General features: G+C 41.2%; 1 protein-coding gene across 1 annotated transcript; it reads left to right on the top strand.

The window, feature by feature from the left end:
• Positions 1-3,919: 3,919 nt before the first annotated feature.
• gclc (glutamate-cysteine ligase, catalytic subunit) lies at positions 3,920-16,409 on the top strand. The gene is made up of 16 exons (XM_086259712.1): positions 3,920-4,580; positions 5,878-5,990; positions 9,403-9,585; positions 9,729-9,842; positions 10,108-10,166; positions 10,378-10,514; positions 10,629-10,703; positions 11,242-11,358; positions 12,499-12,637; positions 12,736-12,848; positions 12,951-13,043; positions 13,159-13,263; positions 13,370-13,451; positions 13,535-13,644; positions 14,981-15,101; positions 15,201-16,409. The coding sequence occupies exons 1-16, from the start codon at positions 4,431-4,433 to the stop codon at positions 15,380-15,382; spliced, it is 1,893 nt and encodes a 630-aa protein (XP_086115838.1). The 5' UTR covers positions 3,920-4,430; the 3' UTR covers positions 15,383-16,409.
• Positions 16,410-18,297: the final 1,888 nt, after the last annotated feature.

Raw genomic sequence — 18,297 nt, 5'->3', positions numbered from 1 at the left:
TGCTAAAACACAAAAGCCAGTCCTCTAAACCAAATGACCAGTTGTCTAAACACATTTACTAAATCTAGCCATCATTTACCAATATCATAAACACATGCAGACACAATTCACAGAACACAATCCTCCGTTGTCATAAATCTAAACACATCTTTCCTTGCTAAAACACAAGTTGCAAAAGAACTCTGCTCATATTCTCAAATGAAAGCTCATGTGATGCAACATGCTTGCCACAGTCAGCAATATTTGAACACAATGAACACACCTGGCGTCATTCATTACATACAACGACTCAAAATTGAAGACACCTGTTGCTAATGCTGTGACTACATGTATAAAAGCAAGTTCAGAGTGCACAGTATGCTGAAGAGGTCAAGCAAACACACTGGATGAAGGCAGAGGCAGGGGAAGAGGAATTTGATGCAGAGCAGGGAGAAGAGCTGGCCCTGGAAGAAGAGCTGGCCCTGGAAGAAGAGCTGGCCCTGGAAGAAGAGCTGGCCCTGGAAGAAGAGCTGGCCCTGGAAGAAGAGCTGGCCCTGGAAGAAGAGCTGGCCCTGGAAGAAGAGCTGGCCCTGGAAGAAGAGCTGGCCCTGGAAGAAGAGCTGGCCCTGGAAGAAGAGCTGGCCCTGGAAGAAGAGCTGGCCCTGGAAGAAGAGCTGGCCCTGGAAGAAGAGCTGGCCCTGGAAGAAGAGGAGCAGGCCCAGGAGGGAGAGCAAGACAACCTCGCACCATCTTTACGGATGAGATGCGAGCAACAGTCATTGACCATGTCATTGTCCATGGCATGACAATGGCTGAAGCAGGACTAAGAGTCCGTCCAAACCTGAGTAGGTTCACCGTGGCCACCATTATCAGGGCATTCAGACAACACAATAGGTATTGTACTCGATTGCTTTCTTTGTCACAATAAAGTTTTACAAACCTGTGAAAGTAGTCTATTGGTTTCATATCAATTGTGACTGTATTGTAACACATGTCAATTGACAACACATGTTTCTTTCTTTAGAGTTGAAAGAATGCCACATAGAGATGGGAGGGTTGCCATATTTACAGCGGCACAAGAAACCCTCATTGTGGATATGGTTCTGGGAACAACCTCATCAGACTCCGGGAGATCAGAGACAAAGTCATTGCCGATAATGTCAACTTTGAGAGCATTGACGATGTCAGCTTGGCCACAATGGATCGAGTTCTCCGGCGCAATAAGACGCGGATGAAACAGGTCTATGGGGTTCCCTTTGAGCGCAACTCTGCGCGACACAAAGACCTACGTTACGAGTATGTGCAAGTAAGTATACATCCATGTTAACAGTACAGTTAGTGGACATATTGTGTTGCTCAGTGGCCTACATTACTTCTGGACAATACTGTGCTACCTGATTGAATGTTGTTCTGAACACCTGTGCACTTTCACATTTTCACAGAGGATATTACAGTTGGAAACGATGGCCAGACCTCATGAGTACCTCTTCCTGGATGAGGCTGGTTTCAGCCTGCAGAAACGAAAGAGGCTGTAACATCATTGGCCAAAGAGCCATCACTGAGGTCCCTGGCCAACGGGGGGGTAATATTACCCTTTGTGCGGCCATGGGTCGGAGGGGCTTGTCCACCGGCATGCTGTCCTTGGGTCTTACAACACCCAACGTCTCCTCACCTTCCTAGAAGAACTAAAAGACATCCTCCTGGACCACCACCAACACCATCCTGGGCCCGCACATCACATTTATGTGATCATTTGGGACGATGTCCGCTTCCACAGAACAAACCAAATCAGAGAGCGGTTCACCACCAACGGTGACCACTTTTTAAACGTCTGTCTGCCACCTTACTTCCCTTTCCTGAACCCTATAGAGGAGTTCTTCTCATCGTGGAGATGGAAGGTTTATGACAGACAACCATACACAAGAGAGAACCTCCTAAGGGCAATGGAGCTGGCCTGTGTTGACATCCCAGCGGAGGCCTTCCAAGGATGGATTCGCCATTCCAGGGCGTTTTTCCTGCGGTGCCTGGCAAGAGACAATATAGCCTGCGATGTGGGTGAGGTGATGTGGCCCAATGCAGCTCAGCGACATGATGCCGCACAGTGATTGTGGTGTGAATAATGTAAATAAAAAATAATAATAAATTTAAAAAAAAACCAAAAGCTTCACACCCTGATCATGTTTTCAAGATTACTGTTGTGTACAATAGATTCTGTTTTTGCATTCAGTTGTGTTACAGTAGTGTACGTACATGCAGGATTTTCTATAGATTTATACTCTTCATATGAAACTCACAAATCTAAATGCCTAATCCTCTGCAGAGATCTACGACAATCCGTTACTGTATGGTTTATAAAAAATATGCATTGGCAGTTATGAAACAAAGAACCTTTTCACAAATTGAGCATTGTGTTTTCAATTGTTTTGCTGTAGTGTGTAATGATGTGTATAGTGTTTACATTTTTTTGAAAGCTTCAAGCTGCTCTTTTGGCGTGAAAGTTTGAGTTTTGCAGTGGGAAGTAGTGATGTGCGATACCACTGATTTCCTTTCCGATCTGATACCAAGTAATATTCAGGGTGGTATCGACGATACTGATCCGATACCGATACTTTGTACTAAAACTTATTTTATTTATTGTATCTCAAATTATAGCATCATAACGATTACAGGACATCAGAGTACTTGTTTCCAACAATGACGGCAGCTGCTTAGTTTCAATATTACTCTTATTTCTCTTTCTGGGTCGCAAAAAAACTTAACATATTTTCAGGTGAGAATGTAGCCGTGTAAACTTCAAATATCTGAGCCCATCGACACATTGTTTTCAAACCCCGCAGTCTTTCGCTACTCGCTAACATGATATATAAGTCACTTTGATAACTTAAAAATGTTATTGTTTGGCTTTTTCAGTGTTTTATTTGTTGGTGAGTAAATCAGTTTGGCTGAGATTAAAGTTATTAGATTAGATTAAATGAAATTTAACTTTATTAATCCCTCAGGAGGGTTCCTCGGGGTTTTCACACAGCTGAATAAACTTCAAACTGATTAAACAGAAGTGTGGAGAGTTTGCGCCAGCGCCCGGTTATATTTTAGATAGCAAGGAGCAGACGGCAGTTTCACTCCACCGAGGGAGCTCGTGACGTACTACCCGGCTTTCTTTAGACCGCGAAGGCCGGGTCCTCAGGTGGAAGCAGCCTCTGAATTTGGACACCCCCGCTGTTTCCGGACATTTAACGTATTTTATCCGATAAATAAACACTGTAAAATGTATTTATCCCCCCCCCCCCCCAACAGCCTTTTTGAATGTCTCCCTAGTGTGGCCACAACACCTCACCTTTTTTCCACATGCATCGCAAACCACGTCTGTTTTTGTGGAGGTAAAATAGGTTCGCACATGACTCCAATTACGCTCAGTCATTGTTGTGAGTGTGCACGCCAAGGGCCTGCGAGACAGACAGCCTATTTCTCAAATGACTGTGAAAGGTGGAAGAGGAAGTAGTTCCTTTGAATGTAGACAATCCGAATGTTATAGTTTCTTTCCACTGTGTTTCTATTAATGATAAACTACAAATTTACCCTAAATTACTAAAATATCGATATTTTAATGTGAGAATCGATTCTAGAACATAAATGATTGGTATCGGAGGAATCGATATTTCAGGATCGATCCGCACATCACTAGTGGGAAGGTGTGGTTGTATTTATGTAGCTTTAGAAAAGGGTGTTGTGTTTAGACATTGGGGAACATGGTGGAAACGTTTGTGAAATCTGTTTTAGCATTTGCGAAAAACTGTAATATGGACGAATGTTATATCTACGGCATCTCGCTCTTGAACGTGCCCTGGTGCTCGCTATGATTGACGGCTTGGTGGGCGGAGACTCGAAGCGAAGATTGCTGACGCAACTCCACGCTACGCTCCGCCTGAAGATGTCACGTGTGTTGAAGTAGGAGGGCGTTCATATGAACAACACTGAGCGACTGCGTGCGGCAGAGTGGTTCCGAAACACAGACTTCTCTACCGGCGCACGTCGCTGTCATTCCCCCCCCATATAGCTGCGCTTTTACTGGCTTCAGTCCGTAGCTGTTTACCGAGCTGGTGTCACCAGGCACTAAGTCGTCCGTTTAGCAGCGGGTGCGGAGTTATTAACTCACGGTACCGAGCTAACGAGGCATTAGCAAGTGATGAGCAGGGGCCTGTTTCTTTTGGACGTCCAGCTGAGGTTACCGACAGGGCACGTTGTTGCTTAGAAACCCCAAGAGATCCTTCATTCAGCCCGCGGCTCTGTTGAAAGCCCTCCATACTCTGCCGCTTGTTTTAACCGACGCTTCATGCGAGCTCTCCCACCTGGACAGACGAGCTAGCTAGCTATCGCCCGGCGTGCCGTTTAAATAGAAAGCAGGCAGCAAGAGCCGAACAGCGGTCACTTTATACCTGCAGTCAGCGTGTGCGATGGGTCTACTGTCACAGGGATCTCCACTGAATTGGGAAGAAACCCGAAAGTATGCTGACCACATTAGAAAACACGGTATCATCCAGTTTCTCAACATCTACAACAAACTGAAGGATCGTCAGAAAGATGTGCTAAAGTGGGGCGATGAGGTAAGGATTGTGGAATAATATTAATTCTGGTGTTGTCTGTTAATGCTTTTAATCTATTAGTAATGCGGCTGGGCATGATGCAACAGTGGTCCTGTGTTGATAGACTAATTAAGTGTGTGTGTGTGTGTGTGTGTGTGTGTGTGTGTGTGCGCGCGCGCACCTTGACCGACTGCAGCACATACACATGTAACTGCAACAAATCCTGCAGCTCTTTGATACTGTATACCAACGGTGTCAAACATAAGGCCCGGGTTCCAGAATTGGCCAGGCAAAGACTCCAATCCGACCCTCTGGCCATATTTGGAAAATTTCAAAGGAAGGCATAAGTTTTGGACTTTTAACTGTATTTTTACATATATTACAGCTTGCCCTACTCTGCCTACACACAAGTAATTAAGTAATAGATAAACAATTAAATGACAGAAAAGTTCGTGTTTGTCTGATATAGAATTTTCAGTTTTTCATGTGTCCACCATAAAATAAATAAAGCAGGACATTTTCTGTAAATTAAAAGAAAAGGTTTCCTGCTTTATGGGCAGCAATTTTAGACATTTCTTTATCGTGTAGAAAAACCAAGATGTGCTTGTTGAAATCGTGCTTCTTTGCACCAACCGCTCCGGCAGCTGTATATGGGCCCCGATGTAAAACTAGTTTGGCCTCCTTGCAATATGTGAAGCAATGTAATTCCCAGCATGTTTGAGTTTATTGACATGACAAGGCCGTAACCATGGAGCCAGTTTTGACTTTTAAGTCAGGTGTTGGGGAGCGTTGAATAAGAGTTGAAGAGAGCCGTGAGCAAAAAACATGACAAAACAGAAGTCCAGCTTTGTCACTGGTGGTGGTCCAACACTCATTTATTTTCCCTTACTGCTTACACTGCTGGCATGCCTGCTACCACATGAGGACACTCCTTATTGTGTGGATGGTAACTTAATGGCTACTATGCAATGTATGTGGGTTTGTCTGTTGCTCGCTGTGGTTTTCTTACATTTTCATTCAAAACTTCACATCTCTTCATCCGTCACCAGCCACAAAAATCTGTACAGCTTGAACAAAGTATTTTGATTTCAAACCATGTGGAATGCTGTTGTTATAGATTAATCCCTCTTTCAGACAGGGGATTACAGGGTAGCAGAGTCAAAAGTCAAGGAAATGTAACTGATGAATTGGAATTGATGTGATGGCATCTATAGCGCCGATGGAAAGTCTGGTGTTTATTTAAAAAAAAAAAAAAAATCAGGCAAGTACTTTAAATACAGTATTTGTCTAATTCTGTCTTTGATCGTTTTGCTTTTAGGTTGAATACATGTTGGTGGAGTTTGACGACAAGGATGAGAAGGTTCGCCTCGTCCTGAATGGTGGAGATGTTTTAGCAACTCTGCAGGACCAGGGAGAAAACATAAACCCCAAGTAGGTACAGTGTGTGTGTGTGTGTGTGTGTGTGTGTGTGTTCAGTTGCATATGCTACTAAAAGATGAAAGATGCTCATAATTTACTTGGCTAGTGTTGTTTTCTCCTTTGTGTCTCCTCCCAATATTAAACTGGGGATCTTTTACTCGTTAGGCGAATGTGTAAACCACTACACTGTGGAGGAGACACTGTGTTGTTGCACTGAAATGGCAACACACAAAACTAGAATATGAAAAACATTTGAATAAATGCCACACCTCAAATGTCAGGAGCTGTGACAAAAAGGCTGTCAGTTTGTTTTGAATAAATGTAAGCTGAGAGATTAATGGCGGATTTTGCTTTGCTTATGACACAGTGGGATAATAAGAAGAGGAGGAGTGAGATGAGATGCTGTATAAAGGTTAAATCAGCATGCATTGCAGGTGGACACTTTCTTTTTGTATTTGTTTTGTTATCAGCCTCAGTGAAAGCTCCTGAGTTGGTGCATGGCGGCTTTTTTATAACTTAAATTGGAAGTGCAGCAGTTAAGAGAAAACACTTCTTTTTGATATGCATCAATGTGACTTAAAGTAACAGATGCTATAGCTGCTCAGTGGAGGTCTTATGCATTAGAAATTACAGCTCCCTATAGGGTTGGGCCATATTATACCGTTCACGGTAATACAGGTATAATGTTAGGCAACGATAGGAAAATGAATATGAGTAAAACGCGCATGCGCAGTGCCTTTGTTTTCATACGCACATGGCCGATTGTTGAGTGAAACAGATGAACCAGAATTGGTTTGTACAAATGGTGCAACTTCAGTGATGTGGAACTGGTTTTGTGTTTGTCCGTCAGATACACGACAAAGCACATTTTTTTTGCAGAACATGCAAGCGGCCGTTGTTATTGTCGTATTTGTCGGACTAAGATGCTCTTAAATCTGGGAGTAATCTGGGTCCTAAACTCCGTATATTTCAGGTCAAACGAACACTGCAGCATCACTGAGAGTTAAACTGTCTAAAGTCTTTCATCTTTAATAAAACGATCAGCATTGCTGCTTTACCAGGTGTAACTATGAAGTTTAACTTCCAGGCATCCATTAAAACAAAATTTATTACATTTAACGGAGTTAGAAGTTAACAGGAAGCTAGCGGAAGTTAGCTCGCTAGTTTCGCTAGTTACCCAAGAATGATATTGCATGTTCTGACTGAGAGATTTCTGAAAAAATTCAAACGTTCAGCTCTGCTATCACTTCCAACATAAATGAAGACAGGAAACTAAACAGCAGTGACGTTTGTAGGGTTACTGAAGTTGGGCTAGCTGGTATATAATGATGTGCTACGTGATCGCTAGCGACACAGCTATGTTAGCATAACATAAACAGTGAAGCTGGAGGACGAACACTTAACACTTTTCCACTTATAAAAGTTAACGTGAAGGTTCCTCATGGTTAGAGACAAATGCAATCGCATGGCAGGATGCTGTAAACGGACCAAACTTCAGTCAGGAGAACAACTGAGATAATCCATCCACAATACGAGGTTAGTCATTAATATACTGCAACAACATGGGAATAGAGCAGCTGCCAGAGAATTCAACATTAATGAATCAATGGTACAGAAGTGGAGGAAGCAAGAAGAATGAGTTTAATAAAGTTTGATTTATCTGACTGCTTTGTTTCGCTTAATGTGCCTTATAATCCTGTGCACCTTATGGTCCGAAAAATACGTACTGCACACTACAGTTTAATGTTGCAAAGCACCTCTTTTTAACTTCAGTGGATATTATACATGGTTATGCTCAGGATATGTCAGCCCGTTTCTACTGGAAATGCCTTTTGGTTAAACTTTCAGCAAGGAATTTGCATTTGCACTGTTACATTTTTATAAAGCTTTAATGTACATAAAAACCAGCTTCTTATTTAAGTGAAAATAAATGGAAGGTTGTCTTTTTGCGCTAGTAATGTTGTGGAGTTGTATTTTGTCTCGCATCAATTATATCGTCAGTTATATCGTTATCGCAAATTTTCAAATCTATATCGTGATAAATATTTTTGGCCATATCGCCCTGCTCTAGCTCCCTATTCCTCCAGCTGTTGCAGAACATTTAGTTTAATGTGCAATGTTCAACAGAGTTCTGTGGCAGCTTATTCCCACAAAAATAAAATGCTAAACGTTTTTTTACATGTTTTTTATTTACATGTATACACACACACTTAAACAAAAGCACCTGAGAAGTGCAGTTGAGTTGAATGTCCCATTCTGAGTGTGCAGGCAGGAGTCAGACCCTCCTGTCTCATCCTGTTTTTCACTCTCAATCAGCTGTTTCCATTCACTGTATTTGAGTATTTGTTTGTTTTTGTTTTTCCTCAAATCACACAAGTTGGTGCCATTAACAGAAATCTTGAGTATTTTTGCTGTGAAACGCTCCTGAGATCAGTAGTTTTTTTTTTTTTGTTTGTTTTTTTTTTTACTAATATGATCTCAGATTAACTTTTTTTTTTTTTTTTTTTTTTTTTTTTACTATACACTCTAAAAACTACAGTCTTAAACAGTCAAACATGGTTGTCTTGTTTTATCTCATCAGAAGTTTTTAACCTAAGGTTATAAAAAAAAAAAAAAGTGTCCATACAGAACATGCACAGAGACTCTCTGTTGATCACATTGTCTTTGCACAAGCAGTTAACTGGAAGAGACACATCTCCCCGACTCAGAGCTTTGAGTTATTCTGTTTGATTTTGGCACAGCCCCACAGGCTCCCTGCACATGGTACCAAAGCTTGAATCTTCCAGTCTTTCTGCTCAATAGTTCAATTAATATTGCAGCACAAGAAAAGGGTGCGTAGCACACTTGTTAAAAACAAAAAAATGTACAGCACAGTGTTTCTGTGATGTGCCCTTTTTTAGCGTCGTTTAGGTGGCTTTAAAAATATGTGACGCGGAAATTAATCTGTTACAAAAGTTTTGTTGATGACTGACTGACATCTCCAAGGTGATGCCAAGGTATTTCCCCCCTGATGAGCTCCTCCTGGGAATACTGTTTGCATGTCTAATCTGTAGTGCCATCTCTGCAGTCGCTGTAAATGTGTTTGTACAGGCTCCTGAGTGTTATGTTTGCTTGCAGCCCATGACGTCGGTCTAAATCTGTGTAGCCAACTTCACCCAGGGGAAATACCAGTGACAGTGGGAATAGTAGAGCCGATGCATTCCTCATTACTGCCCCTCTGTCGCACACACCAAAGAGCAGGCTCAGAAGCACAAATGTGTCGCGTTCATTTGCCCCTGCCAGGATTACGCCCGACGTATGATAAAGGGAGAGCGGTCCGTTTATTTAATCAGAAAGGTCATCGTGATACTGAAACCAGGGGCTTTTTTTCCAGCCTGACCTCTAAGTGTTGTAGCTTAATAATACACTTTGTGTGTTTTTGCAGTCACCCCACACTGTGGAGACCAGAGTATGGTAGCTACATGATCGAGGGAACTCCAGGTCAGCCATACGGCGGGACAATGTCAGAGTTCAACACTGTTGAGGGCAACATGAGGAAGAGGCGGCGCGAGGCGTCGTCTGTCCTGAACCCCAGAGAAACGCTCTGCACCGTCACCGCATTTCCAAGGTGCTTCAGTTTATACTGATCAAAGGTTTTTACCCTCATAAAGGAAGTCAATACAAATGTGAATCTATAAGCTGATATGGGATTGTTCTAATAAATGTCAGCCGCAGCTTTTTAATGTTGCGTTATGTGATGGTTTTGTTCAGGTTAGGCTGCCCGGGTTTCACCAAACCAGAGTACCGACCAACTCCTGTTGAAACAGGAGTGTCCAAGTCGCTGTTTTTCCCCGATGAAGCCATCAACAGACACCCGAGATTCAGGTAGGCTTCATGGTTGTAATGTCAGTACAGTTTAGATGTGTTTAATTAGAAATTTTGGAGTTAGTTGAGCAAAATGGATCAGAAACTGATGGGCAGGAAATATCCACATGGTTACATGTGATTTTTATTACCTTTTAGATTGTGATGTCATACTTTTGCTTCTTGTGTTTTTATTGTGTAGCACTTTATTATTATTTTTTTAATCTGTGAAAAGTGCTGTATAAATAAATACATTTTACTTGCATTTTTTACGGGTTTTTTTCAGCACTCTAACCAGAAACATACGTCACAGAAGGGGAGAAAAAGTTGTAATAAATGTGCCAAGTAAGTCTGACTGAATTGAGGATATTTTTATATTCTTGTTTTTTTTTGTGATAAGCAACAATTGCGACCTGTAGATGTGGTCAGAGTCGAACACATCTGTAAGCTACTGTAAATGGAGTTAAAGTTGTGTTGGTTTTTTTTTGTTTTTTTTATGTGATTCATTTGCCTTTAAGACATTGTGGAATAAATGCATGTGACCAAATTTCTTTAGTTTTCAAAGACAAGTGCACTCCATCTCCGTTTGTGGAAGAGTTTCCTGAGGATGATGGCGAAGCGGCGAGGGCGGCTCTGCCTGACCATATCTACATGGATGCCATGGGCTTCGGCATGGGCAACTGCTGTCTGCAGGTAGTGAATGAACTGACCGAGCAGCGTGCCACGTCTGGTTGTCTTTGTCAGCTTCACATTCCTAATAAGTAACTTATAAGTGTACTTCATCCTATTTTTACGATGCTTTTGCAGGTGACATTCCAGGCTTGCAGCATTGATGAGGCAAGGTATCTTTATGACCAACTAGCAACATTCTGCCCCATTGTGGTGAGTGGATAAACAAAACACTTGCTTCCTGTCATATATTATGTTTCTGTAACTGACCTCATTCTCAGCAGGACTGTTTCAACTGCTTATCAAGCTATTTATGCGCTTGATGCTGTAGCAGCTTTAGAACCTGCAGTTTTTGCTGTGCTATAGTAGATGTGACGTCTAAGAAGCCAAAAACAGACCACACTGACATAATGGATGCTGTAAATAAACACTGTCTGTGGCTCTACAGTAGATGCACACTCCATGCAGGGGAATGCAAATAGTAAAACCTGCAAACAAACCAAGTGTTATAAATACATATTTATGCAAATTTTTGGTATTTTGTTGATGCAGTCACCTCTTTGATATGCATTCATTTGATTTGTTAGAAGCTCTGAAGCGCTGTTGGGTTCTTAACAGCTATTTAAGGAGGTTGCTCGTTTTTTGTTGGGTTGTTTTGTTTTTGTTTTTTTTAACAAATTTGCATCGATTTTATTTATTTGAACCCACATTTCCTTTAAACGCACTAAAGAGAGTTTTCACTCTTTACCAGATGGCACTGAGTGCAGCCTCACCCTTCTACAGAGGCCATGTGTCAGACATCGACTGTCGCTGGGGAGTTATTTCTGCTTCGGTGGACGACAGGACGCAGGAGGAGCGCGGGCTAAAGGTGAGCAGGTGGACCTGAAAACGGCCAGGAGTAGCCATGACTTTATAAATGTGTTTTATTCATTTGTAGAGGCAGACTTCTGGTGAGTTGTTGGATTTAAAAGGGGCTTTTTGTGTTCCTGTTTCTGACATCTAAAGTCATTAGCTCTTGAGATCCACAGAAGTAACCCGAGTGCAATGGTGAAACTAAGTTACTAGGGAGATTTCCCAACAAAGTTTGAATGTTTTTTTTCTTTTGAGTGCAGTTTTCTGACAGTGCTTTCAAACAGTTTAATATGATATGAGACTGTGAAACTAACTGCAAAGAGTGCGTGAGCTGCAGGTCAGCATAACCTTTTCATGCTTGATGATGCCAGATGAGCTGAGCTCAGAAAACCCAGTTCAGGCCGTCATTTTAGTTCAGGGTACTGATCAGATTTAAAAACCTCGAATGAAAGTGAGTAGCTTTATTTACTCACTGTATTTCTAGTATTTCTAGTCCAGCCGGTGTCAGTAGTGACAGTAGGCACTCTACATCATGGCTTGACCCTTTTATTTGTAAAGTTTATGTCAGTCATGTGTTGCATCATGTGCTTTCATGCTTCCTGGAAACTAATCTCTCGTCGTTCCTCCTATAATGAAGTGCAGTGTCACATCTGTGTGTAGAGGCCAAACTAAGATGCATTTCTGCTTTTGCATAATGCTTTTGCATAAAGGTGCAAGGAACAAAACACTGGAAGTTGTATTATAACCACTGCAGTGACTGAGTATGCTCAGATTTCAGATTATACAGACTTTCTTACATGTGTTTAAAAATAATTTGTAATGATGGCTGTTGTAACTTAAATGATAAATATGTATAGTAAAATGGCCAGAGGACCACTGATGGTCTATGCAGTTTGAGTGTTGTGCTGAGTCCTATCAAGTGGCAGTAGTGGATTTAAAATAGGTTTTAGTCAAACACAAATTTCTGCCGTAAATTTCTTGTCATCAACTACTACTTTACTAACTGCTTTTTTCCCCCCCTTTTTCTTATGCTTATGATGCTTCTCATCTAACCTTGTAAAGAGCCAACTTTTTATTTTCATTACTAAGTTACTTTTTATTATAGTTTGTTGAAGTGAAAGTGAAGCAGTAACGAAATGTTTTTCTTTCCTTGCAGCCTTTAAAAAACAACAAATACAGGATCTTCAAGTCGAGGTATGATTCCATTGACAGCTACCTGTCCTGCTGTGGGGAAAAGTACAATGACATTGATTTGACGATAGACGAGGAGATCTACAAGCAGCTGCTGAGTGCAGGTACTGATTCTGAAAATACAAACGTTTTAGCCACGGGGGAAATTCTAAACGAGATGATCGCGCAGTAATGAAATGAATAATGCATTCTGTGTGAATAGGCATCGACAAGCTCCTGGCCCAGCACATAGCGCATCTTTTTATACGAGACCCACTCTCTGTCTTTGAGGAGAAAATACACTTGGATGACGAGAACGAGTCCGATCACTTTGAGGTGAGAATTTAAATGATTTTTTAGAAGAGGGCCACCTGCATGTAAAAATGCAGTATACACATGGCTGCAGTGTACACGAATATTCATTCAGACTTCTTGCAGAACCTCCAATCAACCAACTGGCAGACGATGAGGTTCAAACCTCCCCCTCCAAACTCTGATATCGGCTGGAGAGTCGAGTTCCGCCCCATGGAGGTACTGCTCACCTCTTTGACTGTTTTGTTGTAATCTGCTTTCAAATTCAGTGATGTGGTGAGTTGTCTTATTATTTTTTATTTTTTATTTTTTATTTTTTGCCCTTTCTTTCCAGGTGCAGCTCACTGACTTTGAAAACGCTGCATATGTGGTGTTTGTGGTCCTGCTGACCCGTGTGATCCTGTCCTACAAACTGGACTTCATAATCCCGCTGTCAAAGGTGATAACAACCCCACAGTTCTTTTTCTAAAAAAGGAAATTAACCAGTGAGTAGGGTTGTGAATTTTTGTACACAGTGATCTGATACAGGAAGTGTCTTTTATTAGGTGGATGAAAACATGAAGGTCGCGCAGAAGAGAAACGCTGTCCAGGAAGGCATGTTTTACTTCCGCAAGGACATCTTTAAAGGTGCTTAAAAAAACAGTTTATCTTTGGATCTGCGCTTGTTGTCAAGGCCTCAGACTGAAGCAGCTGATATATTTATTTTGCAGGCTGCAACCCGGTGCTCGATGGCACCGCGTCTGCTCAAAACGGCTTGGAGTCTGATGGTGCCAATGAGGAGTACACACTGATGAGCATTGACACAATCATCAATGGAAAGGTGAGTTATTCTCCTGCACATGACGTGTGAGCTATGCTGGTAGTAATGACTCAATAGGAAAATGATGTTGAACGACCGTATCTGTCATTTTATTTCAGTTCACCTTTTTTAAGTCACGATCCCTTCTTTCTTTTTATTTTTAACTTTTTTTTTTTTTTAAATCCTGTTTTCAGTCTGTAATGACAGATTTATACTTGTAGTGCAAGTATAGGCCAGTCACGTTTGAGGCATTAGTTGCATGCAGGTTAACCGTTGCTGTGAAGAGCAAAAATGCATTAGACGACAACTGACTTTCATCAGACCGTGACTGAGCTGGGGGGGATTGTATCTCTAGACAAAAATGAGGACCTGCAGAGAGAAGAGTTCATTTTTGCTTCGATAACCACTGCTTCAACAACAAACCCAGTAAATTAGCCATTTCCCTGAGAAGTTGATTCAGAAGATTAGAAAAGGGATTCCTAGATTTACGATGCCAAACTCCAATAGCAGTTATTGCAAGGCACTTAATATTGTCAGGCCATGCAATTTAACAAATAGAAACCTAACGATCTTCATCCAGCAGCAGTTGGCAGTGGTGTGTTGGGAATCTTTTAACATAAGAAATATTTGGCAGAAGCAGATGTACACTCCCGTCTGCTCTCCTTTTCTCTTCTTTCCCCTCACCTTGGTCTGGTCATGGCAGATGACTGTCCCTTCCATGACCTGGTCTTGCCAGAGGGGTTTTTTCCTGTTAAAGGGAGTTTTTCCTTCCCACTGTCGCCAAGTGCTAGAGGATTATTGGGGTTTTCTTTCTGATAGGGTCTTTACCTTAGAGTATACAGAGCACTGATTTGACTATTACACAAATAAAAATGAATTGAACAGAGTTGAATTTTATTGATTTTAAAACCTGATGATGTTCTCAACTATAAGTTGTCATTATTCATGAACCAGCTTTTGGATGGAGCACTATACAAGTGATAAGACAATAAAGCTGCCCTCAGTTATCATCGTATTGATTAAAACTAACATGCAGATGTATTTTAGTAGCCAAACTCTGGGATGGAGATGGAGGAACAATATTTCTGCCTGTGAAGAAAACATTGTTTGCAGATGCATGTAGATGAAATGAAACCCGCAGACTTGAGTTATCCAATTTTAAAGGAGCTTTGTTATACAAATAAAAGAGAGACATTTACAATATTAAAAGTTTTGGCCGCAAGGGTATCTGTTTTTAAATCTCTTGAAATAATCTGGAAGGGTTTGTAGTTGCAGTAGTTTAAGTTTTCTTTTTCTATCCTGCTGAGGAGACTTCAGCATTTTGTTTCTTTTTTTCTTTTCTTTTTTCAATCATCAGGAGGGAGTATTTCAAGGGCTTATCCCAATACTTAACTGCTACCTGGAAAACATGGAGGTGGATGTGGACACCAGGTGCACCATCTTGAATTATCTGAAGCTCATAAAGAAACGTGCCTCAGGTAAAGTGTCATTAAAAGGTTAATACTGAGTAGTCTCATAAGCAAAAGCATTTTTCTCCTTGTAACGCTCCCTAAACGACTTCTCCTGATGTTAAATAGGTGAACTGATGACCATGGCCAAGTGGATGAGGGAATTTGTCGCGAAGCACCCCGACTACAAGCAGGACAGCATCATAACCGACAAGATCAACTACGACCTGCTCAGAAAGTGCGACAGGATTGCTAAAGGAGAGGAGCAGTGCCCTGAGCTCATTGGCAACCCAGTTAACAGATCCCAGTAAACGAGAGAGGAGGGCAAAAAATATTGTAGATGATACAAACATGCATGTAAAGAAAGACCAAAGGTGTGGCTCGGAACAGAAGAGGTCCAATCATATGAGAATGCAAACCGGCATGTGTGTAATGTAAAGAAATGCACCTGCTTCAGACATATGTGTGTGTATATACTGTATGAGATTTTTATGATTACAATGTTATTTTAATAGATGAGCAATAAGACATGCAAAGGGTAATAGAAATCAGATGTGTATTTATTTTTATCTGGAAATTAAGCCTATCTGTGAGAATGTAAATGTAGCAAAGAGTTGTACAGTAGTCTGCTTTTAATCTCCTGTAAATACTGTACTTCAGCTCTTTAAAACATTAACACAACTTTTTCTTTTTGCCTTTTTAAAATACATTTATATGACATGTTTGCTTTGCGCTGCTGACCCAATGCGTTCTCATCCCGGGGAGGTCATAAATCAGATACCGTTGACTGCCAGTCATAGTAACGCACAATGTATTGTTTGGTGGTGGTACTCAATGTGAGAGGACCGTGAGATCTACAACATCTGGGGCAGGTTTGTCAGCCTGGAGATCATGAAGTTCACTTTCTTCCCCCCCACTCAGATTACTTTGTTTTCACTTGTTTCTGTTTTTGTTTTGTTTACTATCACTTGTTGGTTGGGGGATGTGTTTGAGTGAGAACCAATCAGTACTCTGTCGCATATAGGCACTAAAGTGAAACTACTTGATCATATGCGGGCATTAAAAACTGTTTTTGTGTTGGGAGGACGTGAATCCCTTTGCAGTGGTAATCCTGCAATGTGGAGGCAAATTTTAAAAAAAGATGGACTGGATGTGACTGACCTGTCTCATGTGACACACCGCCAACTTTGACAAAAACCTCATTATCAGATTCCCCCCGTGGAATGAGAATGAACTGGCTGACGTTGTAGTGGGACCTTTAAATTTGGTGTTGCATTCAAGTGGTAAACAATTGTTTGCAATCTGATGCTGTTTTAAAATAAATCTGTGCAACAGTAAGCTCATGGGTTTCTATTTAATGGAGTCCCATTTCATTTTGCTCAAATATGATGCAGAAGCCTTGGAACCAACCTACACTTTGCAGTGAATTAATAACGGCTCTAGAGTTGACCTTTTAAGGAATAGTGCGTGTTTCAATATTTTTTCTGTTTTGGTCACCTTCTGTTGTAGAAGTCCTGAACCTTGTCACCCACAAGATGGTGGTATTGAACCAGCGTTTCACACAACAGTGACAGATGAGAGCATTACCTCGGTTTGACCTCCAGGATAAAGATAACGATTGTGGTTGGTACAGGCCTACTTATCCTGCAAAAGAAATCAAAGCCCTAGGACCCAATGTTCTCTTTAAAATAAAATGCCCTGGTCTGAATTGATGCATGATTATAGGCTGTGCACAAATATCAGGTTCACACTGTGTACTCATAACAAGAGGACAATCATGCTCTTCTGACAGTAATCTGCAGCTAATGTGCTGTTGGCATGATGATGTGCTGCAATCAATGTTAGGTCTCTTTGTGGAAACAGCGGTCGTTCAGTAACCAGTAGCAGGTCTTCAAAATATTACAGGTTGACCAGTGATTATACAGAAAAACTTCTAAAATGATTATTAGGGGGGATTAAATTAAAAGGGACCATAATGATGACGAAAGATGTTTTAAGCTGTAATCATAGTGGCCATCGGTTGAACTGCAGCTTTTCTAGCCTTCCTGTTGTGATAATACAACAACATTCTATCCTGTGATTGTAACAACAAAGAGTAAGGCTTTTCTTAAAGGCATACTAATCATGGGTTGTTTTTTTTGTTTTTGTTTTTGTTTTTTTTGGGGGGGGGTTATAGTCTCCACCCCCACTCTGATCAGCAGGGTTTCTATCAGCAGAAGGCAGACGTGTACACACCCTTTTCCAAACCATTGGGAAGGGTCAAATTCAGGGAAAGAAACTTCTTTATTTATAAATTTAAAAGGAAAAAGGAAAGCATGGATGCTTACAAAAAATTAGTGGAAAATTACCGGAGCGTTTAGACAAAGACACCATTGTTTCCTTTAGGATTATACGAAGACCAAAAACAGATTAAAAATGAGTTTTGATGTTGATCAGATCAGAAACTTAACTTCAACTAATTTTTAGTTTTTCTGGTTGTTAACATGCATGCTATATCAGATAAATCTGTTAGTTGTATGCTTACAGCTTCTTTCTGTTGTCTCACTTTGGGCAGTATGACACAAGCTTTATCAATAAGCAGGAAAAAAAGCCCACATAATCATCACTGATTCAGTTCACTTTTATTTATATGGCATCAAATCACAACAACAGTCACCTCATAGTGCTTTATATCTACAGTAACAAGCACTTGGCAACAGTGGGAAAGAAAAACATCCTTTTAACAGGAAGATACCTCTGGAAGAGCCAGGCTCAGGGAGGGGCATCCATCTGCCACGATCAGTTGGGGATGAGGGGACAGAGGCAGGACAAAGGGCACACAAGTGAGCCAGAGATTAATAATAATGTATGATTAAATCCAGAGTGGCGTATATAGACACAGAGAGTGAAAAGAGGTGAGTGAAGCTCAGTGCATCATGGGAAGTCCCCAGCAGCCTAGGCCTTTTCCAGTGTAACTAAGGGAGGACTGGAAGCTGGTTCCATAAGGAGGGACCTAAAAGCTGAAGGCTCTGCCTCACATTCTACTTTTAAATACCCAAGAAACCATAAGTAAGCCCACAGTCTGAGAGTGACAAGCTCTGTTGGGGTGATATGATACTGTGAGGTCTCTAAGATAAGGTGGGGCCTGATTATTCAAGACCTTGTATGTGAGGAGAAGGATTTTAAATTCTGGGGGAACGTTCAATGGCCAAAGGGTGTTTCTCCGAGTGTGTCTGTATCAGTGTGA

This window comes from Aulonocara sp. 'chitande type north' Nkhata Bay, linkage group LG13, assembly GCF_057382095.1.
Source record: "Aulonocara sp. 'chitande type north' Nkhata Bay isolate Kocher_YH1m ecotype deep benthic linkage group LG13, A_spYH_male_GT1.1, whole genome shotgun sequence".
Lineage (NCBI taxonomy): Eukaryota > Metazoa > Chordata > Actinopteri > Cichliformes > Cichlidae > Aulonocara > Aulonocara sp. 'chitande type north' Nkhata Bay.
This window is presented reverse-complemented; position numbering and strand designations above follow the sequence as displayed.